Source organism: Rattus norvegicus, chromosome 6, assembly GCF_021556685.1.
Source record: "Rattus norvegicus strain SHRSP/BbbUtx chromosome 6, alternate assembly SHRSP_T2T, whole genome shotgun sequence".
NCBI lineage: Eukaryota > Metazoa > Chordata > Mammalia > Rodentia > Muridae > Rattus > Rattus norvegicus.
In genome coordinates this window covers 75,216,785-75,241,740 of record NC_141539.1, presented here as the reverse complement: position 1 = coordinate 75,241,740, position 24,956 = coordinate 75,216,785, and the positions used below count along the sequence as shown (strand labels likewise).

The window sequence follows — 24,956 nt, the reverse complement described above, 5'->3', positions numbered from 1 at the left end:
CAGTTGCTGAGGACTTTAAGGTTGTGTCTCGGGTATGCAGAGTTGAATTTACCTGAATGGACGTTCACTGATCACAAGCTCTGCTTATGACAACTAGCTCTTTCTCAGGACTGCGGTTACATTAGCTTTCGTTTTTTAGGAGCAGAGAAGTGTTTTGTTAAACTTACCTCTTGGAATGGACTTTTGTTCCTAGGAACTGAGCTGCAATAAAGAGAAACTGCACTGAAAATGTCATCCTTGGCTTCTTTTATGGGTAAGATGGGTATGGGGACACGCGGTCATGTGCACTGTGAGCAGCATTAAGAAGGGATTCCAGGTCCACCTTCTTGGGAAGCAGGGGGGTCTTCAGTTTTGTAGAGGAAGGAGCTAGAAGGTAGATATCTCAATGTCTACAAGGGAACGGGACATCCTACTAACAACTGACAAAAACTCTAGATAGCCTCTATGAGGAGAGGAAAGTGGGAACAGTGAAGTAATGCCACACACATGCAAACAGTAACACCCCTTCAGCATCTTCCTCAGCATGGGAGGGGAAATGGGAGCCAGATCTACATTCTGCTTTAGCTTCTTATTTACCACACACGACATTCTAAAAATAAGAAACCCACGTTTTTACATGTCAGAGTTAAAAAGCACAGTGTGGTGCTTCAACTTCTTCCAGTGTGAACTGTATAGTTGTTGAGCATGGCTCTGCCGTCCTTTCTCACTTCTGTGGCCCGTTTAAATTATTCTATACTCCACAAAAAGGAATAGTTGTTCACCTTATCAAAATGTTTCAATGGTTTAATTCCAGAGTTTATAGTTTTTTGGAGGTTGAGAGAAGGTGGAGAGAACGGAGACTTAAATAGCACAGTATCCTGAGTTATTAATAATCAGGGTTTGGGATAACACAGGAAAAGGCTGATAAAAGAATGCTCTGAGCCTGTTTATTTTAGCAATGCTGGCATCCTTTCTAATTATCTCATATGCTTCATTTAGGATTAAACAGTCTCAGCTCCTATGGCTACTGCTTAGCTGCATGCAAGGAAGAATTGCTAACAGAGAGTTAGGCATCCCCTTTGAAGCAGATGACCATGGGTTTTAGTCTATGTGCAAACATCACTCTCCAATTTAACATTCTCATCACTCCTAAAGAAAACCCTGTACCACTGGTGGTCAGTCCTCATTCCCTGTCCTGGGATTTGCTGTCAAATTCTCTTTTGCCAGTGACAGCAGTTATTAGCAGTTCTTACATAACAGCACCCCTGCTAAGTTTAGAAGGAAAAAGAGTAACACTAGAAATTATCAAGCAATTTAATAACCTAGCAGTTAGAGCTTCCTTCCAAACACCATGAATATGGGGGTGCTTGGGAGAAGAGTGCTGAAGGTTTAACACCCGGTACAGGCGGGAAACTTAGTCCTAAAGCTGTATTACCAGGGACATTCGGTGACATCCGGTTATTTCCTTCTAATTCTGCCTACTTGTTATCTGTCTTTTAAGTTACTTTTCATACTATCATGAATTAACTCTTGAAAAGTAACATAACCAAGAAAATTACCATGTGTAATTTTCATAAAATGTAGAAATTATCCAGTGAATGGCTTCACTATAAAATGCTTTTATAGAAATGGTTCTCAGGGACATGATTTCCTGGATCATAACAACTTTAACAACTGTTAAATTTTAAACAACTGTTTCCATCTCCTCATTTAGTTCAATAACTATATTCATTTAAAAGCACTTTCTCTAAATCCCCAACTTTGTTTATGATAACACCATTTAATAAGTAGTAAACAGCTAAGTTTATTTTACTGTGTGTACATTAAAGCAGTATAACAAGATACTAATCCTAATTACCAGTGATTATTTCTGAAAGAGATAAGAATACACACTGGTTTTAACTAGTCCCGCACAGTTAGAACTCTAGTAAAGAGCAGGCTGTCTATATAATACATTACTTCCATTCCCAGAGGAAACCCTCAACACCACCCGTGGTAAAGGCTCCTCACCTGTCATTGCTCCGCAGCATTTTGGGATCAAAATATCTGTAATCATCAGTCTCCTATCAAAAACAAAATATCTGTAATCATCAGTCTATTAAAAACAAAAGTAAGACATATGCTATGACAAAGAAATATCTGTCTAGAAGGTCACAGTTTGGCACAGTATTTGATTGTAACAAATCTTCCAATTTCACAGAATGTGTAACAACTATATCTCTACTCCTTAATGAGACGTTACTATGTGTTAATAAGGTGTATTTTCAGGGCTTTCCATGAAACCATGCACTAACCCTCAGTCCTTCAGGCAGTTCCGATAATTAATCCACAGTTTTAGATGGGCAAGCTGGGATAATGGGAGATTATGTGGCTTTCCTAAGATCACACATTTAGTAACAGAAATAGGATGTGAACCCACGTAAGGCATATAGTTTTACTGCCCAAGGGCTTTGCTTAGGACTTTGTCTTTCTGTGAGTTTACTGCATATACAGAACACATAATATATAAGATGCTCAGTCTTTTGTATGCAAGTTTTAGGACCAGATCAATTTTAGAACGTAGAATTTAAAATGTAGGTAATACTGGATATCAGCTGTATATGTGGCCAGCATTTCATCATCTAATGCATTAGAATTTCTCCAGATTAATACTGTTAGTATAATATAGGATAAACAAAAGCTGAAAAGAGCCTCAATTTAGTCCAGGTGAGATGTGCCTCAGACGGAGTCACCTACACTTTTAGCTTTCTAAGCTTCTTTGACTCTATGAGTTGTGAAACTTTATAATAAATGGGAAGCCTCTTGATATCAAAGGAACTGTGATGTGTAGATCTGCTATTCTACAATATAACTACTTTCTGATCTCTGTCTTCTTGTTCAACAGCAGAACTAATGAAACAATTCTCTCCCCTTGCAAAAACAAACAAACAAACCTAAACTCTGGCAAACGACAAATGTACACATGCTGATAACATTCAGTCCTGAACCTAACAGTCAATGCTCTGAATCAATGTAGATCTCAGGGTAGTCAGAATCCTTCAGCACATGGGAAACCCTACCAGCTGGACGTCTGAGGCTAGATGAAGACTCTTTGATAATCTTACCTTAATTTCAACAAATTCAATGAACAAAAGGAGATATTTAAAGTCTAAGTGACAGGAATGCATTCGTGGGCCTACAGGATGGTCAACAGTTAAAGGCACACTCACACTCATGGCAAAGCTAGATGTGCAAGAGAGCACGCGTGCACACACACACACACAGCGTAAAGATGTGAGAGTGTTTTATGTAACTTAGCCTGGCTTCTAACTGTGTAGGCAAGGATAACTCAACTTCCAAATCCTCCTGCCTCCACCTTTCCCGTGCTGGGAACAGAGCGGCATTTGTTGATAAGCTAGGTTATGTGGTTCTAGAGACCAACCCAGGCCTTGAACATGCAAATATCACTAGAAGTGAGGTGTGGGATGATGCCATTACACAGGTGAAGACAGGTACAAGACAGAACGAGGCCTGTCATTGATGAGAAGGAAGGATGGGCAGGAATAAAGTTTGAGGGAAGAGGAGGAACTGGAACCAGAGGAGGGAGAAGCAGCGGAGAGAACATGGAGGCGGATGTTAAGATTCCTCTCTGCACATTTACAGGTTGTTATTAATGTTCTTAAGGGATGGAGGTGTACAGGGCTTTGTGTGTTTGGGTGGGCAATTACATCTTATCAACTGGATCAGAGGTTATTGTGTTGTGTGTTTTTTCATGTGGTGATTTAAGAGAGTATGTGGTGGCTGGAGACATTAGGCCGCCTCAGAATTGAAATGCATATATGTCTGGCATGGTGGCAGCCTGCCTTAGGAACTGGATGGGTAGAGAGATGGCTGCCAGGCTCAGAGAGAAGCCATCGGCAGTGTGATGTGGGATGGAGCAGAGGGAGTGAGACGGTTGCTGACTGAGATGAGGATATCTACCAGATATCTTGGGGCACTGCGGTGCCAGATCTAGTACGGGATAAAAGACAGAATTTTATATATAATTTTACAGCAACAGTGAGGTGCATACAGTCATTCGCCATTACCTGTCAGGTCTAACTTACTGTACTTTGCTAATTTCCTCAGTGTCGCCAAATCACCTTGGAATCCTATCTACAAACAGGAGAGGACTGGGAATGCAGACAGCTACCTTACATAGCAGATGGATGAAGACACACTTTCAAAGTAGAAAAAAGTCTCTTCTGGCTAATAAAACCCACCTGTAGTAATAGTAATGTGCTTTTAACTATAAACTCAAGAGTATTGACAAATGAACCTCTACAACTCAAAGAAACATCTGCTTTAACACTCATTCAAATTTAGCTATCCGTGTGTTTATTATAAAGACTGCGGAAGGAACGGCTGCAACTAGTAGTGGGCAGGAGGAGCAGAAGGAGCAGGGTCTGATCTCAACTCTGTTCTATGAAGCAGCCAGGCCTCCTGCTCCCCTTCCTTCCCTTGTTAAATGACCGGCAATGATTTTCATTCTGTAGTTCTGTGAGTCTGTGATGGGCACACAGTTCCTACTCTAACTAACGCAGTATAACAGTAAAAGAGCTACGTAACCCCAGCAAGTAGCTGACCTCACCCTGTTCCACTCTCCTGATCTATAAAATGAGAGTAAGTACACAATAAATGTGCCTGCTGTTATAGTTATTGTCTATAACAAAGCGTCAGAGTGTACAAAGACACACCAAGACCACAACAAAGCACCCTGAGTGTCCTTAACCTGTTGTTTTTGTCCTCTACAGTTTTACACTCACTTGTATTGTGACCTTTATCATCCTTGGGCCATCTTTTAGAATATACTGCTCAGAATGAAGTATTTTCTAAGACAACTGGTCATGTGTGCACAGGAGCCTAGGACATTTCCAGCTATACAGATTCTTCAGTAGAAGAATCTTTTAAAGTTTCTCATACCATATAATTTTCCTGTAACTTTCATAAGAGCAGCTGGACATTTTCTGGTGTTTTAGTTTCCACATGTGTGAATTTAAAAATTGTTTTTGCTGATTTCCATAGCCATGTTTTAACAATTACTGAAGGAGTCACACTGGTCTAAACATTATTTTCATTTTTTTCAGGTCTGAAATGCTCAGCCCCACTGCCAAGTCTACGGGCTTCAGACGGACCTGAAGTAAGGGTTGCGATGGGCAGACTCAAGAGAACCAGGTCCTTGGTTGCCACGGCTAAACCATGGTGACAGCTTTCTTTTTTTTTTATTTTTTTTTTATTTTTTTTCTTTTTTTTTTAAATTTAGAGAATACTTTATTAGTTTTTGTAATCAAACCCACGTTGATAAGACCTTACATATTTAATACAGTGTGTTACCCCTGTACAAATGGAAAAAACTTAAGTTCAACATTTCTAGACCAATATGGCTGTTAATTTCTGTACAGTGCCAACTCAACACAGTAAACGGGGATACTTTTTTCCAAAGTTGACAGCACAGCTAAAGTTTCAAAAAATTCAAATTATATATCTGTATATATATATTTATATTTATATAAAAAGACCAATAATAGCAGTGTGTTATGCATCAACAGCAGCAACAGCTTTTCCAGGTTCTGCAGTCATCTGAACAAAACTGTAGAGACATCCAGCACACTCCATTAAAAAAAAAAAAAAAAGTAAAAAAAACAAAACCCGAGAAAACAGCACAGTTCTGTTACTCTTGTGGTACCTGGCACCATTTTTTTTTTAAATTAGCTTCTCAATCATCATCTGGAAAGAAAACATTCTGAGCAACATCATTAAAAACAGCTCTGTCACTACTACTAGCACGGTCACTACTACGTATCATAAAGCAGGTACAAGCTATTTTACATCCACAGAGGTATGATACAGTACTGTCCTACATCTATAATACTAGAGGATACAATTTAAAAGGCATTATTTGAGACTTGATTCTACTTTTCCAGCAGAGGGCCCAAAGGATGGTGTGACACAGCTTTGTAAAGAAACATACTCTAGACAGGATTTCCTTTCACTAGTGGCACACTTCTAAGGATTCATTCTCTCCATGAAGGTGACAGCTTTCTAAGTCACCGCTGGGAGCAGCCAGTGGTTAAAGAGCTTGGACAACTATTTGCCAAGGAAATGCTAATAATATTTACACATTGTTAATCCAGCCATCAACTTTGTTATTTGCTTGTTTGGACCAAGGGAATTTAGTGCCATCTGAAATATTCACAAGTTTTACTAAGTAATTTTCTCCTAATTTAATTTCCTTAAATTGGTCTGCTTCTCTTACATTATTGATGGTCACCTGGTTTTTCTTTATTTATGAAAATGTGTTCTTTAGAATGTACTAACATTAAACATGTAAGATTTAGTATATATTTAATTCAGATGACGACTAGTCAGAATGGTTGAATCACCATTTGTGATAAAGGCTACACGATGCCACTGAGAATATGCTTCTCTTTGCTCCTCTCACAAGTTGTGTTCAACAACACTGAGTCAGCCTGGATTTATCACCTTTTGTATCGGTTGGTCTGGTACATCCAAGAATTAATAGAATGTAAATGCTACTTACGGGGTTTGACTTCATCTCCATGAGATTGTCTAAAATCCGAGTAACAGGTAGATTCTGTGGAAGACATTAGTGCGGTTAAATACTAGAATAACAACTTGCTCAGTCTATAAATGTGATTACCTTTCAATCAAACAAATGCTAAGTTTATGTGCACAGTTAGCATGTCAGAGGTAAATAACCTTAGCACTCAGAGTTCCCCTGAAAATACAACCGTGTAAAAGCTCCTTCTGACCCCTGATCTCCACACACTGCATGCTGTGGCTCTCCCTGCCACACACACAACACAGAAGCAACTTTCAAAGAAATTCCGGGGCAAGGAATCACTACAAAGCTGAAGACTTTCTTGTCCCCTTCCTGCTTTACACTCAAGTCCCACTCACCTTTCTGACTGAATGCACATTAGAGCTGTACAGTACAGAAAGAATATGGAGAAATATATGTAATAAATCAGGAAAAAACAAAGCATTTCACTCTGAGAATAAATAGAAATCGAGGCATTTAAGCTGCATTTTATGATAAATCTTTGTGTACCATAAGAGACATTCAGGAAGGGTAAAATTAAATCTTGTTCTGTATTTGATAACCGTGCTACAAATGATGACATGTTTGTCAACAAGTAATGTTACAACTTGAGGAATCTGTTGTAAAATTGTTCAAGGTCTCACAGTTCTTTCTTGTTTTCCATAGTTTCTACAATCCAGTAAGAAGGACCAACTACTTCTGCTTCATCCTTCAATGTTTACAGATGGCCATAGGACTAAGGGAAGCCTCCAGCTGCAGAGAATGAGGAAGGAAACATCTTCCAAGATAGAAGCCACAGTGCTTATAAAAATAATGGATATCTGCCACCAACTGACACTCGACTAAGGTGTTATTTTTGTGTAAATGAAAGCTTGGGTTAATAATTTAAAAAGGAAGTCAGGAATCTTGGCTTATCCCTGTAATCCCAGCACACTGTAGGCTAAAACAGGAGGACTACCGTGAGTTAGTGGCCACCCTGGGCTAGTGTGTGAGTCTTACCTCAATAACCAAAGGGGGAAAATTACATACTAAATCTCTTCATATAAGGTAAGTAAACTCTGTTGTAGTGTCCCCTCTGTTGCTGGGATAAATACTCTGACCAAAAACAACCAGGGGAAGAGGGTTTCTTTGGCTTATACTTCCAAGTCGTAGAAGCTTAGCTAGAGGAGGCAGAACCCATGGAGGAATGCTGCTTGCTGGCTTGCTCACAGGTTCACTCTCAGCTGTCACACAGCCCAAAACCACCTGCCCACAGATGGACAGTTCTACCCACAGTAGGCCTGGCCCTCCCACATGAGTAAAGAGTCAAGATAATTTCTCACCGACATGGCCACAGATCCATCTGACTGACAGTCTCTTAACTGAGACTCCCTGAGGCCCTAGGCTTTGTTAAATAACAGAGACGCTAAAGCAGGACAAACTTTTACTGAATGAAGATTTGAATAGCTGGCTGTGGTGGTGCACAACTTTAACCCCAGCATTGAGGAGGCAGAGGCAAACAGATCTCTGGGAGTTTCAGGCCAGCCTGGTCTACATAGCGATTTCCAAGGCAGCCAGGGAGACTTGATTTCAAAAAGGGAAAAAACTGGATTGTAGCCATGTGAACGACAGCAGGTAGAATGCATCAGTCTCTATGCAGAGAACTACTGTCACAGTTTATAAACGTCAGTGAAGAAAGTCCAAACAAAATTAGATGAAAACGTCTAAGCCAAATTGTCTCGGGGTTGGGGATTTAGCTCAGTGGTAGAGCGCTTGCCTAGCAAGCGCAAGGTCCTGGGTTTGGTCCCCAGCTCCGAAAAAAAGAAAAAGAAAAAAAAAATTGTCTCTATACTTAGACACAGGTGTTTAGAAATAAAATGGAAACACCATATATTTTGCTTTGTTTTTGAGGCAGGATTTCGCTACACAGCCCTGGCTGGCCTGGTACTTGCTGTGTGTGGACATCTCTTGAGAGCCTGGGAAGTACAGAGACCCGCTGTCTCTGCCTCCTAGTCCTAGGATTAAAGGCCTAGGCTAGGCAATGCCTGGCAGAAAGCACTACATAGACTCAAGCTGCAGGGTCCCATGGACAATAAATCATAATTTACGAGTCATCCTTTTTAAATTCTGTTTCTAAATAGGGAGAGATTTTACCAGAAGAACAAAACTATATACTGGGAACTATTTCCTAAGACTGTATGATTTTAGCCACTGGAAAGGTTTAAAAAAAAAATAAAAAACCCAAGTTGACCTCTTTACTGATATAATTTTTGGAAATAAGATGTGCACAAAATCAAAACCTAGATACTAACACCGCACAGCTGCAGCAGAGGTCTCCAGGGTTGCTGACCGCTCTATGGCGAGCATCTCTACCTTCTCCTTTGTAGTTCTGGGTGTGGGAAGATGCTCTGATGCTGATAACGGGAGGAGGACTGGAAGCAGGGTTGCTACTGTCCCAGTCAGTGTGTTGGAGTAGAGATAGAAACTCACAGAGGCGAAGGGATAAATATCAGTGTTTTCCAATCTTGAAGATTATAGGCTAGAAGCAAATCTACAGACTAATTCCAGTGCTCATGTATGGACGAGGAAGCCATAAAATGTTAAGAAGTGACTTTCCTTTCCAATCACAGTGTTAAGAATGCTACCAAGAAAACCAACAGAATGGGATTATATGGGACCACCTCTATCCCTCCACACCTAACTCCACAAGCTGCAAACTCATGCAAATCTTCCGTCCTCCCTAAGTATTCCAACAAGCCTCTTACATAGTCATTATAGACCACAGATGAACTTTCAGTAGATCTCCAAATAAATGTAACTGGGCATTAGAAGGAAGCCTATCAACACCTTATTTCTACTCCTGCTCACTTTACTAAAGTATGCTTGACATTTATACTGTTAATGTACAATATACTGCTATGATGTCTATTTATACTGTGAAATGATTATTATACAATATTCAGAGTTCAAATTTTCTGTTGCATAGAATTTTTAGTTTTCTTACAAATAATAATCCTAAATAGAGATCATACATGGCAATCGCATTTGTCTTCCAGGATGTTTTAATTGGCTGTATTTTATTTATTAATAATTCATTTTTAAAGACAAATTGCTTTGGTAGATGAGTCAAAGACAGTGGGGATTTCTAAATTATGCAATTTTGTGCTTGTATCATCATCATATTCTTATATAATTATCCTTATGCAAGTGGATTCAAGTCTATAAATATTACTCAACTGGCTATGTGAAGGTTGATATGTAGAATGCAGAAAACTCAGGCTGCCCATAAAACAAAATACAAAAAGCTCTTAGTACCTAGAAAACTGAACATTGGTTGTTCTATTCTTTCTTAATTTACTGGATAATTTAACTCTTGTCTGATTATTTATAGCTTAAAATGTTTATTCTGATAAAGACATCCCAAAGCAATCTTTATAGAGCCACAGGCAGGAAAAGGTGACCTGGGAATCCAAACAAAGGTGCAAAGAGAGAGGCAACTGCACACATGCCCCATAATATAAACCTAAACAATTAAACACCCAAGCCACTCTTCATAGAGGTAAGCAGTAGAAACTACAGTATTCTAAGTTTGTGGCGGCTCAGTCTCTTTTGAGGACTCTTCCTGAATGCCCCTAGATACTGGGAATCAGGAGAGTGCAGTGTCACAATGGGCTGCTTATGAGGGTTTTTCTAGAATAGAAAAACTTTACACTGGAGAACAATTTGGCAATATTTATTAGGAGCAACTACAAATGTCCATACCTTCTGACTCTTGAGTAAATTCTTAATGCTAGGAATTTACAGTGTGGGTTGGAGTGATCAGAGATGAATACCCATCCTGAAAAACCTGGCATTTAAACCTGTGTCCAGACAAGCTCCTTGTTAAGACTACGGTTCTGACAGTGGCAGAAGAGTTATATAAAGAGGAGAAATTCAATTTCCACCACAGAGAAATTTGAGTTTTACTTTTTTTTTTTTTAATTTCTCAGACAGCATTTCTTTATGTAGCCCTGTCTATCCGGGAATTCACCCTTTAGATCAGGCTGGCCTTGAACTCAAAAGATCCACCTGACTCTGCCTCCTGAGTACTGAGATTAAAGGTGTGTGCCACCACTGTTGGGCTCAATTGTTACTGGTAAAAAGTAATTACCTATGCCAAAACAGATTTCTTAACAGTTTCAAATGTTATGAAAAGCAAAGTAATTTAAGGACATAAATGATAATTTTTGTATTTCATGAACTCTAAAACAAATTTTTTGTTTTTATAATAAAATACCTAATAGCAAACCAATTTAGACAATCTTACACATTATTTTTAGGTGCCACAGGGCGGCGCCGTGAACTAGTTAAAATAAGCAGGCTGAGTATTTAGAAGGATGGGTGCTAAGGCATCTCCTTTATTGAGGCTCAAGAGTGTTCCCAAATGCTCAGGAAATCATGTCAGTATCTTATGCCAGGCGTTAATGGACAAGGCAAATGAAGAGTTCTCACTATTCTTTATCAACAGCACATGGTATGCGTTTGTTATTTATTCCTAAAAAAAACTTGAAGCCAGAAACTCACTTTATGTGAAGTGCCAAGGGATTTGTAATATACATATATGATTATATAAAATACCACAAGAAAACATGAAAGATTTTAAAAGTGTGGAGGAAGTTCAGAAAGAGAACATTGTGAAAACAGGTATCTACACATCCGACAGTAAGATCTTTTAATTTGGCCTTTAAAACCTCCATAAGGATTGAAGGCCTTCAAGGAGATGGCGACACCACAGGAAGAACAACAGTGTCAACTAACTGGACCCCTGGGAGCGCCCAGAGACTGAGCCACCAAGCGAGGAGTACACCCAGGCTGGTCTGAAGGCCCTGGCACATATGCAGCACAGGGCTGCCTTGTCAGGCCTCAGGGGTGTGGATGCATCTACTCCTATAGAGACGATGACCAAGAGTTGGGGGATATGGGAGGGGTGGCTTCCCTCTCAGAGGAGAAGAGGATGGTGGATGGGGGAGGAGGAAGTCTATGAGGAGGATCCAGGAGGAGGGAAAACATTTGGGATATAAAAAAACCCAAAAACAAAAACCAAATCTCTTCTAAGCAGTAAAGATGCAGTACATCTCCGCACTGACATGAAACACTATCTCAGTATTGATGTGAAACCTGTATCTCGGTACTGAGGAGAAACACTGTGCCTTAGTACTCACATGAAACTCTGTATCTTAGATTTTCCAGAGATGTTACAGTTATTAAAAAACAACAACAACAACAAATGGATGATAAAAGAAAAATGGGAAGTCATCAAAATACTGGAGTTAAGTAAATACAGTACAATTCAAATAAGAAAATCTTTTAAAAAAATAGCCATAGAGTTCTAAACTACACATAAAAAAGAAATCTCATTTTCCTACTATGCCAATAAGGACCCTATGGTTCTAGTTTTCTCCTCATGCTTCTTACTTGAATAAATCCAGAAGTTTCTCTGCCTAGGTAGTGAACCTATCAACATCTACATTTCAAGTGTACTCACCTGCTGCTTCAATACCAGGTTCTTGACGCCTTCCATCACAAACTGGGATCCTGTATTCATGACTCGGGACAAGAGACTGGGTATGGGCAAAGACAAATGAAGACGGCGTTAAGTATGGACTGCTGCTGACACAATGTTTGCCCGTTACACACCCCAGGCTCATCTATCAAGGGCCACCACCTTGTTTTCCATAGACAAAAGGGCTGTGAGCATTCTACTTCCATAGGTATCACTGCTGCAGTGATATTTAATAGTGACAAAATAAAAGTGATAAGATAATCACTAAAAACTATAAAGAGATGCCCTCAATATACTTGCTTATTTTTAATGCAAAAATAATCAGATGAAAAACAGCAATTCAGTCTTTGCCTCTGGAGTTCAACCACACATAGCACTATATTGCCTATCAATATTACGAATAGGTCGAGTGTTGCTGTGCTCTGTGTATCCCAAGAGTTGGATTTAAATCTCCCTCTACACAGAAAACCTACTATGTAACATGTTAAGCATGATACGCACTGAGCATTGCCTCAATTGTGAATTTTTGACAAATAAAGGAACGCCAATAACTATTTGCCATCCTAGGTTTATATTTCTACTTCAAAGTCTCATAACATGGATCAAAGGATGTTTGGTAAAAGAAGAGTGATTCCACACTACATAAGAAAGCTAGGGGGGGCTGGAGAGATGGCTCAGCGGTTAAGAGCACCCAACTGCTTTTCCAGAGGTCCTGAGTTCAATTCCCAGCAACCACATGGTGGCTCACAACCATCTGTAAAGAGATCCGATGCCCTCTTCTGGTGTGTCTGAAGACAGCTACAGTGTACTTATATATAATAAATGAATAAATCTTTAAAAAAAAAAAAAAAGAAAGCTAGGGGCGGTTTTCAATGTAGCCAGGATTTTCTTAAAGCACGTTTATTAATACCCTCAAGTATAAAATACGTGAGGAACAGGCTGTACATATTCCATATGATTTGAAGACAAGACACTAGGAATTATTTTCCTTTCCCTTATCCTGTCCTTTCTCCCTGTGTCACCAGGAGAAACAGGATGAAAAGTCTCTATGAACCTCTGATGGGATGCATGGCCCTGAAACAATTCTTATGCCAGGTAAGTCTGTTACTAGGGCAGCAGCAGCGTTCAGGGCAAACCCTTATCATATACTCCAGAGGAGAGGCCTGCTGGATTGCTGAAACTAGACAAATTTCTTTCCCCCTGGGCATCATACTTATTTTAGTTTTAAAAAAATTAGGAATTTGAAATGTGTGTGATATAGAAAAGAGTAGCCAGAATTTCCTTGTCATTATATTTGAAAATCACACAAAGACTAGAGGAGTCTCTAGACCAGAAGATCTCAATCTTCCTAAGGCTGAGAACCTTTAATACAGTTCCTCATATTGTGGTGACCCCAAACCATAACATCATTTTTGTTACTACTTCATAACTTTAATTTTTCTACTGTTGTGAACATATGTCATAACCCAAATATCTGATATGTGGGGTATCTGATATGCAACTCTTGTGAAAGGGTTACTCAACGCCCAAAGGTGCTGTGACCCACAGGCTGAGAACCACTGCTCTAGAGCAGGGCCTCTTCCCCATCCCTGAGGACTGTATCTGCCATGCTTAGGTTGCAGGCTTAGCTTTACAATATACAAGTTTTAACTATGTATTTCTAAAAATGATCAAAAGTGTTTTAAGAAGAAAGAAGCATATGAAACCAATGGCTCATACTTTGTGAAAGATACTCCTTTACATTTTAAAAGAATTAATACGACTCCAGGAAGCCAGAAAAAAAAAATGACATTTGTATCATAATGGAGTTCCAGGGAGGTATCAGATACTGTGTTTTTAAGACATGAATGTGTAAAGTTTGAATACAAAGATTCAACCACCATTATTAAATACTAACCCCATTGGTTTAGTGGTAGTGTTTCCGTAGCTGGCAGGAGTTGAGGCCATCTTGGCAAAAGCCCTAAGAAATAAGGAGATTATTATTTACGAGTGGACAGTTATCATTAAGTTGGCACTAAAAGAGTTGCTGTTTGACTTCTAAGATGCACTGACTTTCTTAAAAAATTTTTTTTTCAACTAAGTACATTATAGTTAACATCAAACCCTGAGATTCCAATGCACACCGACGCAGGGCTGGGGTCAGTGTCGCTAGCTCAGAACGCAGTAGCGGGTCAAGGCCCAGAGTTCCAAAACCAATACTGCAGAAACAGGCGGAAACCAGAAGTGCAGCCCTGATGGGAGGGTTCTCCTCTCCCGCTATGGTCAATGACCACCAACGAAGTTTAGCCAAGTGCTATGCACAGCACACACTCCCTTGCCCGCTGATAGACCTTTGCTAACGCTGTCCTCTGGGGACTTCAAACTCACTGCCCTCTCTAACACCAGAAGAAAGGCCACATTTCCTCTAAGGACTCAGCGCAGAGCCACACCCTTTATCATTAGTCTTTTAAGCCACTACCCAGTGATGTTTTCCTTCCCTTCAGTGTTATCACCAACCATGCAGCTTTACATATAATTGAACGTGGTCATGTACTTTATGAATTTTATGAAAGCTTAGAATCTCTTTAAATTGTAATTATTAAAAATTGGGAAAAAAAATGATACCTCATGTGTTTCACAAATACCTTCCTTTAAAATGCTTTTACCATTCTTTACACGATTCTGAAGGACCCGATCTCGTCTGATCTTGGAAGCTAAGCAGGGTCGGGCCTGGTTAGTTTGGATGGGAGACCACCTGGGAATTCCGGGTGCTCTATGGATGTTCCCAGAAGGCTCTCAGTCCTCTCAGGTAGTCAGCTGCCAGGATGCTGATTTGCTCTGCTCATTACAGATGTGTGCATAAAATGCAACACAGATGATGGAATGAGAGTCAGCATTCTTTTATAATCCTGGCCCATTTCACACTATTAGCATGCCACAGACATTATGTCAACTGTAGTTTTTCATGACTTTTAGCTACTTCATGTTTTTTACAAGGGGAGGGGTGGGTAAAGCGGAAAAAAATAGGAATCATTAAAAATGGAATAGTTGAAATGCTAAAAGTATTCAGCTTCTGTCCTGACAAGAATCAAGTATCAAGAGTATCAAGAGAAATCCCAAAGTAAACCCAAAATTTTCAGTTTTGTTCAGAAATGTGGTTATAAGCAAAGCATTATTTACCTCAGGGGACTGGAACTAATGAGTTCAGTAGAACTGGCTTCTCTACTGGAACCTGTACAAACAGCTAAGGGGAATGAAGGGAAGCAGCTCTTTACGGCTAGTACTGCGACAAAGCTTCCTCAGCTTTGAGGAGAGACTGCTCTAACTGTGGGACTAGCGGACAAAACACTGCAACACTGATTCAGGTGAGACATGTAATTATCCTATGGACAGTGATATTATATTATGTCGCCCAGGCTAGCCATGTGACCAAAATGCAGATGCTCCCACTCCTTCTTAAAAGGGGGAAAATATTCATAGGAGGGGATGTAGAAGCAAAGTTTAGAGCAGCGACTCAAGGAATGGCCATTCAGAGCCTGACCTATGTGTGGCCCACATATATACAGCCACCAAAACTAGATAAGATGGATGAAGCTAAAGAATGCATACTGGAAGGGACCAGATATAGCTCTCTCCTGAGAGACACATCCAGAGCATGTCCAATACAGAGGCCAATGCTAGCAACAAACGACTGAACTGAGAATAGAACCCCTTTGGGGGAATTAGAGGAAGGATTGAAAGAGTTGAAGGAGCTTGCAACCCGATAAAAACAACAATGCCAACCAACCAGAGCTTCCAGGGACTAAACCACTACCCAAAGACTATACATGGACTGACCCAGGGCTCCAACTGCATAGGTAGCAGAGAATAGACTTGTTGGGGCACCAGTGGAAGGGAAAGCCCTTGGTCCTGCCAAGGTTGGACCCCCAGTGCAGGAGAATATGGGAGAGGGCAATAAGGGGAATGTATAGGGGGAATACCTGTATGGGGGAGGAGGAGGAGAGGGAATGGGGGCTTATGGACAGGAAACTGGGAAGGGGAATAACCTTTGAAATGTAAGTAAAGACATATATAATAAAAAATTAAAAAAAAAAAAAAGACCTGCCTCAGTCTCCTAAGTCCTGGGATTACAGGCGGTACCATGATTACTGGAGCAAATAAAGATTTCCTTTTCTTAAAAAACCATTTCTCCGTGTTTTGTATGAATGTATGCTATGATGAACATGGAAGTCAAGGGACAACATTGGGGGGTCAGTTCTCGCTCCTACCTTCCAGTGGGTTCTGGGAGCTGAACTCAGTCACCAGCACTATAGTGACTTTAGCTGCTGAGCCACCGTACTGGCCCAGATTTGACCTTCTTTTTCTTTTGCCAAGACAGGGTTTCTCTGTGTAACTCTAGCTGTCCTGGAACTCACTCTGTGGCCTGGAACTCACGGAGACTCACCTGCCTCTGCCTTCCAAGTGCTGGGATTAAAGGCGTGTGCCATCAACATCCGGTGAATTTTACCAGCATCCCTACTTTCTTAGGAACAAAATTTTAATTATGACTTTACCTTAAACAATAGGAGGGTAAAAAGAAACTAAAACTTACTTCCACTGTTTGATATACTGTAAAGGGCTAAGGTTGCATCCTGCATCTGTTAAAGCCTTTTTATACTGCTCCAAATCAACCTGCAATAAGAAAAGAACTCTATGCTAAAAAATTATACTTTCACAATAGACTGTATTTACTATTATTTGGTTAATCAAGATTTTAATACAAAGTCTGAATTTAAATACTACACTCCCAAGTCAGCATGTCAGGTGGAGTTGTACCGTAACTGACAACCCTAGCAGGTATCTGGGGCAGAAAGGATATCTGATGAGAAGATATCCCTGGAAGTGTAAAATACGGTCTTCCTTCAGGAAGTTTATCAGTTTTCTTCTCTCCTGCCTTTCTTCAGGACAGATCTAAGAAGTGATTCAACTTGGCCAAAAATATTTCAAAGCCAGAGAAATGGAGGAGCAACACAGGCTGAGAGGGCTTGTGGCTGAGGCTTCCTTTTCAGTTACACTGGACTCCAAGTCCCTTGCTGAAGATGAGCTGTCTTCCCACTTTAAAATGATTTTCTCTTTCTTCACTATTCATTCATCCCCTGATGTAAGCCTAACTGAACGTGTGTGAGGGAAGAGCCCAGCCCCACAGTGACTCCAATATAAGAGGAATAAAACCTCTGTGTGCTCTTGTGCGGAGTGTGGAGTCAAGAGTCTTCCCTCATCACTCCTCACTCTTCTTTGAGACAGGGTCTCTCACTGGAGGCCATGGAGTCAGCCTGGCTGCCTGCTCAGGAAGTCCCAGGGATCCTAGTAAGGGGATTGCTGGTAAACGGCTGGCATTTTTTTTTTTTTTTAAACACACTGATGCTAGAGACCAGATTCAGGTTTTCAGGCTTGCATGACAAGCCAGCACTTTATCAACCACGTCATCTCCCCAACCCTGCCAAGGGAAAACTTTTACCTTCACCATCAACTAGAGATTTTAACTCCTTTGTATTTTCAGTATATTAAGCTGATAATGGTCATCATGATTTAAACCTCTTAATAATCACCAACGTTTATGAAAATCTTTACTAAAAATAAGGTAGTTAAATTAAAGCAATACTACGTTTTAAAAGAATACTTTCTTAAAATATTATAGATAGGACACGAGACACTAAGAGGCAGGCAGACCTTCACTAATAAGAAAGCTTTTCTAGAAAAGAAGAACCACACTTTTCTCTTACACAAATTATAAAGGAAGTTAAGTGATGAATACAGTCCACAGCAGAGAAAAAGAGCCCTAAGTAATAGTAATCTAACATGCTAATAATTTTTGACCAGTGAAAGCTTTACAACTTGTCAAACAATAACAAAAACTGGCAATAACAGTTATCTCTCAATGGTAGTAACAGTTATCTCTCAATGGCAGTAACAGTTATCTCTCAATGGCAGTAACCGTTATCTCTCAATGGTAGTAACAGTTATCTCTCAATGGCAGTAACAGTTATCTCTCAATGGCAGTAACTGTTATCTCTCAATGGTAGTAACAGTTATCTCTCAATGGTAGTAACAGTTATCTCTCAATGGTAGTAACAGTTATCTCTCAATGGTAGTAACAGTTATCTCTCAATGGCAGTAACAGTTATCTCTCAATGGCAGTAACTGTTATCTCTCAATGGCAGTAACAGTTATCTCTCAATGGCAGTAACAGGTATCTCTCAATGGCAGTAACAGGTATCTCTCAATGGCAGTAACAGTTATCTCTCAATGGCAGTAACAGGTATCTCTCAATGGCAGTAACAGTTATCTCTCAATGGCAGTAACAGTTATCTCTCAATGGCAGTAACAGGTATCTCTCAATGGCAGTAACAGTTATCTCTCAATGGCAGTAACAGTTATCTCTCAATGGTAGTAACAGTTATCTCTCAATGGTAGTAACAGTTATCTCTCAATGGCAGTAACAGTTATCTCTCAATGGCAGTAACAGTTATCTCTCAATGGTAGTAACAGTTATCTCTCAATGGCAGTAACAGTTATCTCTCAATGGCAGTAACTGTTATCTCTCAATGGCAGTAACAGTTATCTCTCAATGGCAGTAACAGTTATCTCTCAATGGCAGTAACAGTTATCTCTCAATGGTAGTAACAGTTATCTCTCAATGGCAGTAACAGTTATCTCTCAATGGTAGTAACAGTTATCTCTCAATGGTAGTAACAGTTATCTCTCAATGGTAGTAACAGTTATCTCTCAATGGCAGTAACCGTTATCTCTCAATGGTAGTAACAGTTATCTCTCAATGGCAGTAACAGTTATCTCTCAATGGCAGTAACTGTTATCTCTCAATGGTAGTAACAGTTATCTCTCAATGGTAGTAACAGTTATCTCTCAATGGTAGTAACAGTTATCTCTCAATGGTAGTAACAGTTATCTCTCAATGGCAGTAACAGTTATCTCTCAATGGCAGTAACTGTTATCTCTCAATGGCAGTAACAGTTATCTCTCAATGGTAGTAACAGTTATCTCTCAATGGCAGTAACAGTTATCTCTCAATGGCAGTAACAGTTATCTCTCAATGGCAGTAACAGGTATCTCTCAATGGCAGTAACAGGTATCTCTCAATGGCAGTAACAGTTATCTCTCAATGGCAGTAACAGGTATCTCTCAATGGCAGTAACAGTTATCTCTCAATGGCAGTAACAGTTATCTCTCAATGGCAGTAACAGGTATCTCTCAATGGCAGTAACAGTTATCTCTCAATGGCAGTAACAGTTATCTCTCAATGGTAGTAACAGTTATCTCTCAATGGTAGTAACAGTTATCTCTCAATGGTAGTAACAGTTATCTCTCAATGGCAGTAACAGTTATCTCTCAATGGTAGTAACAGTTATCTCTCAATGGCAGTAACAGTTATCTCTCAATGGCAGTAACTGTTATCTCTCAATGGCAGTAACAGTTATCTCTCAATGGCAGTAACAGTTATCTCTCAATGGCAGTAACAGTTATCTCTCAATGGTAGTAACAGTTATCTCTCAATGGCAGTAACAGTTATTTCTCAATGGTAGTAACAGTTATCTCTCAATGGTAGTAACAGTTATCTCTCAATGGTAGTAACAGTTATCTCTCAATGGCAGTAACCGTTATCTCTCAATGGTAGTAACAGTTATCTCTCAATGGCAGTAACAGTTATCTCTCAATGGCAGTAACCGTTATCTCTCAATGGTAGTAACAGTTATCTCTCAATGGTAGTAACAGTTATCTCTCAATGGTAGTAACAGTTATCTCTCAATGGTAGTAACAGTTATCTCTCAATGGCAGTAACAGTTATCTCTCAATGGCAGTAACTGTTATCTCTCAATGGTAGTAACAGTTATCTCTCAATGGTAGTAACAGTTATCTCTCAATGGCAGTAACAGTTATCTCTCAATGGCAGTAACTGTTATCTCTCAATGGCAGTAACAGTTATCTCTCAATGGCATCTTGTGTGCTTGCTGCTTAATTATGTAAAGCTGCACTTGGTTAATATTAAGGAAGTCCATGGTTTCCAGTCGGCTTTCCTTACAGAACAGCACACAGGGTATGTTCTGGAATAATCTCTGTTTTTTAAAACAACCGTAAAATGATAAGACCATGAAATGTACAACAAACTGCGTTAATTTAGTTTAGGACAGCAGTTTTCAAAAGGAAGAATCTGAGGTCAGTTTACACTTCCACACTGTGATGGTGACCAGGCTTCCCAAGTGCTGACACAAATACTGGGGTAAACTGCAGTTAACAGAATCCGCCTTAACCATTCCAGTTGTTTTGCTCTTTGAATAAATGAGCACCATGTATCTCCTTGTTTTGAAAGTCTAGCTGAAGATGAGCACCCCTCCCCTCAAGTGCCAGTTTCCATACCTCAGATGGTGCCTGCTGAGCGCTTATGTAGTAGATAAGAAACAGCCTCATTTTGTCTTCCGGAGTCCCTGCTGCAAGGGAGGGGGAAAAAGACTTATAATTGTGATTACTAAGCATTATAATTAATACTTAGAAGAACCTGAAATTCAAGGCATGTATAAATGTGACAGAACAACATGTGATTCTTGCTCCTGTGAGCTGAAGGAGGAACAAGACCATAGTCACATACACAGGGAGCGTGAGAGGTGGGCTAGAAGGGACTACAGAGACATCCCACTTGTCTCCCAACTGCTAAGATTACCCTCAGGCATGGAGCAAGAAGGGAAGAACAGACACAGGCAGGTGTGCAAGCCTAAGCAGCACATTTTCAGATGGCAAGGAATGAACACGAGATTGTCCAAGGCAGAGCCCCTATCACCCTTGGTGCCCGTTATAAGATCTGCTAGCCAACTGACAGAAGGAGCTGAGACAAAAGTCTTATTTCCTAAACCCAACTGCCCTTCTGAGGGGTTTTTACTACAAGGTTGGTGAAAACCATACTTTTATATTAAAACATGAAGTATATTTTCGTCAAACTAAGACAAAACTAAGGTTTCAAAGAAATTCCCCATTACCCTGCAAATTTTCCAAGTGATTACTATAATTCAAGGCCCAGATTTTCCAGAGCAACTCAACCATCGCTCTTTTCCCACAGAGTGCACATTGGCAGAAAAGTGATAAAGAAGTGGCCTCAGTAATCTACCAATCTCACTCAAAAGTGTGTCCTAAGATGTTAAGACTTAGAACCATCACGTGTATTTCATCAAAATACAAACTAAGAGTTGGTCATGCTGAGGGATGCCTGTACTTTCAGCACTAAGACCTGAGAAAGAAGGATTCCAAGTTCAAGGCCAGCCTAGGCTAAACATATCTCAAAAACCAACTAACCAACAAAACAAAACAAACAAACAGACAGACAAACAAACAAGACAAAAGCCCACCATTACGCAAGTTAAGAGTAAAACCAGATTTCTTTAAAAGTGGCGGCTGATGAAGGGAATCAGTATCCAGATACCCCTCAGTTTACCTTTATTTCCCAAATATGAAACATCAGTGGCAGGCTTGTCAAATTCTTGGGTTTACAACACTTTGGTATGTCATTATTGATAATATTAAGAGAGATTACCAAATGAAGTATTCACTTTGGTTCTTACTGTAAAGTTTCTACTTCTCTCTTTATAATGAACAAGTATTTTTTTTTAATTTTTTTATTAGATATATTTCTTTACTTACATTTCAAATGGTATTCCCTTTCCTGGTTTCCTGTCCATAAGCCCACACCCCCACCGCCTCCCCAATATGGGTAGGAACAGTTATTTTTACTATTGTTCAAATATGAAATGTCTCAAGCAGGCTCATGTACTAGGACCCTTGGCTGCCAGAGGATAGGCCTTTGGGAAGCGATTGGTTCCTAAGAGTTCTGACCCAATAGACTCACAAAATGATGACACCATTAGCACATGATAGGAATTAGGATGTTGGTCTAACTGGTGGAAGGAAGTCACTGGCCATGTGCATGTACCCCCTGATCGTCTAACCATGAGGTGGCCATGAGGTGAGCTGTTTGCTCTACCACAATGTTCAGTGTCACCTCAGAGCAGTGCTGAACCAGACAACTGTGAACCAAGACTTCTGAAATCTTTCTTCCTTTTAAACTGTTTCAGGCATTTGTCACAGTGATGGAAGTCTCCTTAAAAGATGCAGTGCTCTAAAATCATGTAAATATTCTATCAAATTCCAATTATTTCACCTATTCAAACCATGGCTTCCTTTTTATCCTTCGGGCTCTAAGTCATGATTTATTATTATATTTTTGTTTTGATGGTCAAATGGTCAGATTTTGAGCCTTTCACACTGACTGCTAGGTCTTTATGACCTTTCTTTTCTGTTGCTTGTTTTCTGGCACAACTAATGTTCTAATCTCATTTTTTTAAAGAAAAATTCTATTATTTATCATATTATCAGCTCCTTCTGTGCTTAGTCCTAGTTGTAGCCAGAAGATAATAGGTGGGTACAGCTGCTCCCAGTCCCTCCCAATTGACAAGATGAAGGGCTACCCCTGGCTCCTAGGTCTCTTCAGGAGAAACAGGAGGACAGGCATATACTGAGGCACCAAGATAGTCAGGTCCTCCTGTTTGCACAGTAAGCACTCCATCCAGTGAGCCATGCCCCCACTGCAGTTTTTCGAGCACTCCATATTATTTTTAAAGTGTATTCCTGAACATTTAAAGTAGAATTCGGTCTTAGTTACATTCCCCCATATACTTTCTAGATAAACCACAGTGAGGTAGAAACAATGTCACTCATTCAAATCTTCTGGAGAGATCTGGAACTGATGGCCACATACATCACATTAAAGAATTGAATATAAAGTGGCCATATATATCATACTAAAAATCAGTATAAAGTATTTAAACATACTATCAAAGAAGAAAAAATAAAATAGAAATAATCTTTCCAGTAAGTCTACTTAAATTCTGCCTAACTGAAGCCCTAGATTTATTTATCCCTGTAAAGATTCTCACGTTCATGGCACGTACCGTCAGGGTCAGATATGACGTCGAGAAGGGACTTATCCAGAGTAGTCTTGCTCATTATTTTTTCTTCATATTCAAAATATACATCCAGTTTTCTTGCCTATTTCAAAATAAACACTAGGTAAAAATATAGTAAGCGTCTTTTGTTAACAAATTTCTTTTTTTAACCATCAAATTTATAACCAAATGTTATTTACATAGAGTTGAGTTTCTTACTTTTGTTTTTTTGGTTGTAAGCCTAGGCTTTAGTGGCTGAGCCATCTCTCCAGCCCTAGTTTATTACTCTGGTCACATCAGAATGATCTGAGCAGTCCACAGGTGGTCACGCTGTGCGTACTTCTGTGGCCTGTGAATCCACACGTTTCACTTAACCCGACAGAGAGCTACTCTAGTCATGTTATTTCTAGACTCTTTCCATCAAGCAAGACCCCTTATTTTCATGTCTTTGTTTGTATTTTGTTTCTGAACTGAGTTGGAAGTGATTTGGGGACACATAATCAGCTGCTTTCAGCTAGATCATACCAGGACACAACAGAATAGAAACTGAATAGTAAGTAGACCAAGTAATGGATTTTGTGTAAAAGCAACAGGAAGCCAGAAAGTCTTTTCAACCCACTCTTGTATAGTGGAACACAAGGCTGCAGTTTTATAGTCATGAAGTTAAATTAAAAATGGGACTGGCAAGATGTCCCCCTGGGTAAAGGTACTTGCTATCAAGCCTGGGGACTCAGTTTGGTTCCTGGAACCCACACAGTAGGACAGTTGATTTCGGACAACAGTCTTCTAGCCTCCACATGTGCATACATAAATGCAGTAAAGAGGTAAATAAAAACAATAGAGATATGTATACATTGGAGAGGCCTATCACTCACCTATCTCTTTGCACTGCCCCTGAAAGTATTCATTTTGTTTTTCCCTATTGTTCACTTACTGAATACAATTAATCCTTTCTTCTTTACTTCACTTTTCTCAGACAGGGCAGCATACTGCTAAGGTAAGAAGGATTTTCAGATTCTATGAGACTATCAGTCTCACTAGGGGACCATCTTGTTTGTAAACATGCGCACTGTTCTCTCAAACAAGATAAGTCAAGCCAAAATAAGAATGTGCCCCTTCAACTTCTGCTACCTAACTTCTACTAAGAGCTCTACTGAAAACCCATTATTACTGCTGAAAGAACAGGCAACCTTTCTACCTTCGTTACTCCAGATCCTTAGTTTAAGAATAACTAAAAGGCTATAAACCTAGACCATACTACCTTAATGGAACTGCTCTCATTAAGTTATATTTTAATGTCAGATGCTTGGCCATTAAAGCTGCCTCACAAATCAGCCACATGAATCCATATGTGAATAACATTAAATACTGCATTCTTATATTACATAACTTACTCTAGATTAAGACACGATGTAAGCAATATATATGTATACACACACATATAAATTACGTGTACACCACACACACACACACACACACACACACACACACACACACTTAAAGAGTTTCACTATGTACATGTAGTTTTAGCTGGTGTAGAGTGTTATGTAGACAAGGCTGGCTTCAAGCTCTCTGAATCCACCTGTCTCTGCCTCTGCCTCGCTAGTGATGAGATTAAAGACATGCGAATTCCATGCTGGCCAACTAGTACTTTCTATAATGTGACATCAAGTAATACTTTTCTTAAAAGGTTGAGAAAACTTTTCTGATAGGAATTTTATTCAAACATCCTATACTTAAAAAAATACCAGTGACTAGAAAATGTAGACATACGCAAACTATAAATACTTAGAACTATTTTGATTTTTTAGTATATGTGTCCCTATTAAGGTGACAGTGCAGGTGTGCTATGGGTGCTTGGGGGTCAGAGGTCAATCTCCAGTGTTGGTCCTCAGTTCTCTTTGTTAATGGC

General features: G+C 39.7%; 1 protein-coding gene and 1 long non-coding RNA gene across 3 annotated transcripts in view; one reads left to right on the top strand and one right to left on the bottom strand.

Annotated features, from left to right (window-relative positions):
* The window catches only part of Scfd1 (sec1 family domain containing 1), a 79,929-nt gene that overhangs the window by 7,247 nt on the left and 47,726 nt on the right, over positions 1-24,956 (bottom strand). Inside the window, exons 15-22 of one of the 2 annotated variants that reach the window (XR_015622121.1) lie at positions 23,051-23,147; positions 20,472-20,542; positions 16,651-16,730; positions 13,978-14,040; positions 12,063-12,138; positions 6,539-6,592; positions 1,990-2,042; positions 168-366 (exon numbers count right to left, since the gene is read on the bottom strand). Coding sequence is in view for 1 of the 2 variants with exons in the window: in NM_019364.1 (NP_062237.1) it covers positions 168-201; positions 1,990-2,042; positions 6,539-6,592; positions 12,063-12,138; positions 13,978-14,040; positions 16,651-16,730; positions 20,472-20,542; positions 23,051-23,147 (528 nt within the window). In the remaining variant the exon portion in view is untranslated. The remainder of the gene's footprint in view (positions 1-167; positions 367-1,989; positions 2,043-6,538; positions 6,593-12,062; positions 12,139-13,977; positions 14,041-16,650; positions 16,731-20,471; positions 20,543-23,050; positions 23,148-24,956) is intronic. The other variant, NM_019364.1, reaches the window with a different exon arrangement.
* On the top strand, positions 192-10,829 carry LOC134479180 (uncharacterized). The gene is made up of 4 exons (XR_015623015.1): positions 192-253; positions 4,087-4,620; positions 5,085-5,199; positions 7,226-10,829. It is a non-coding gene; the product is annotated as an uncharacterized LOC134479180 (long non-coding RNA).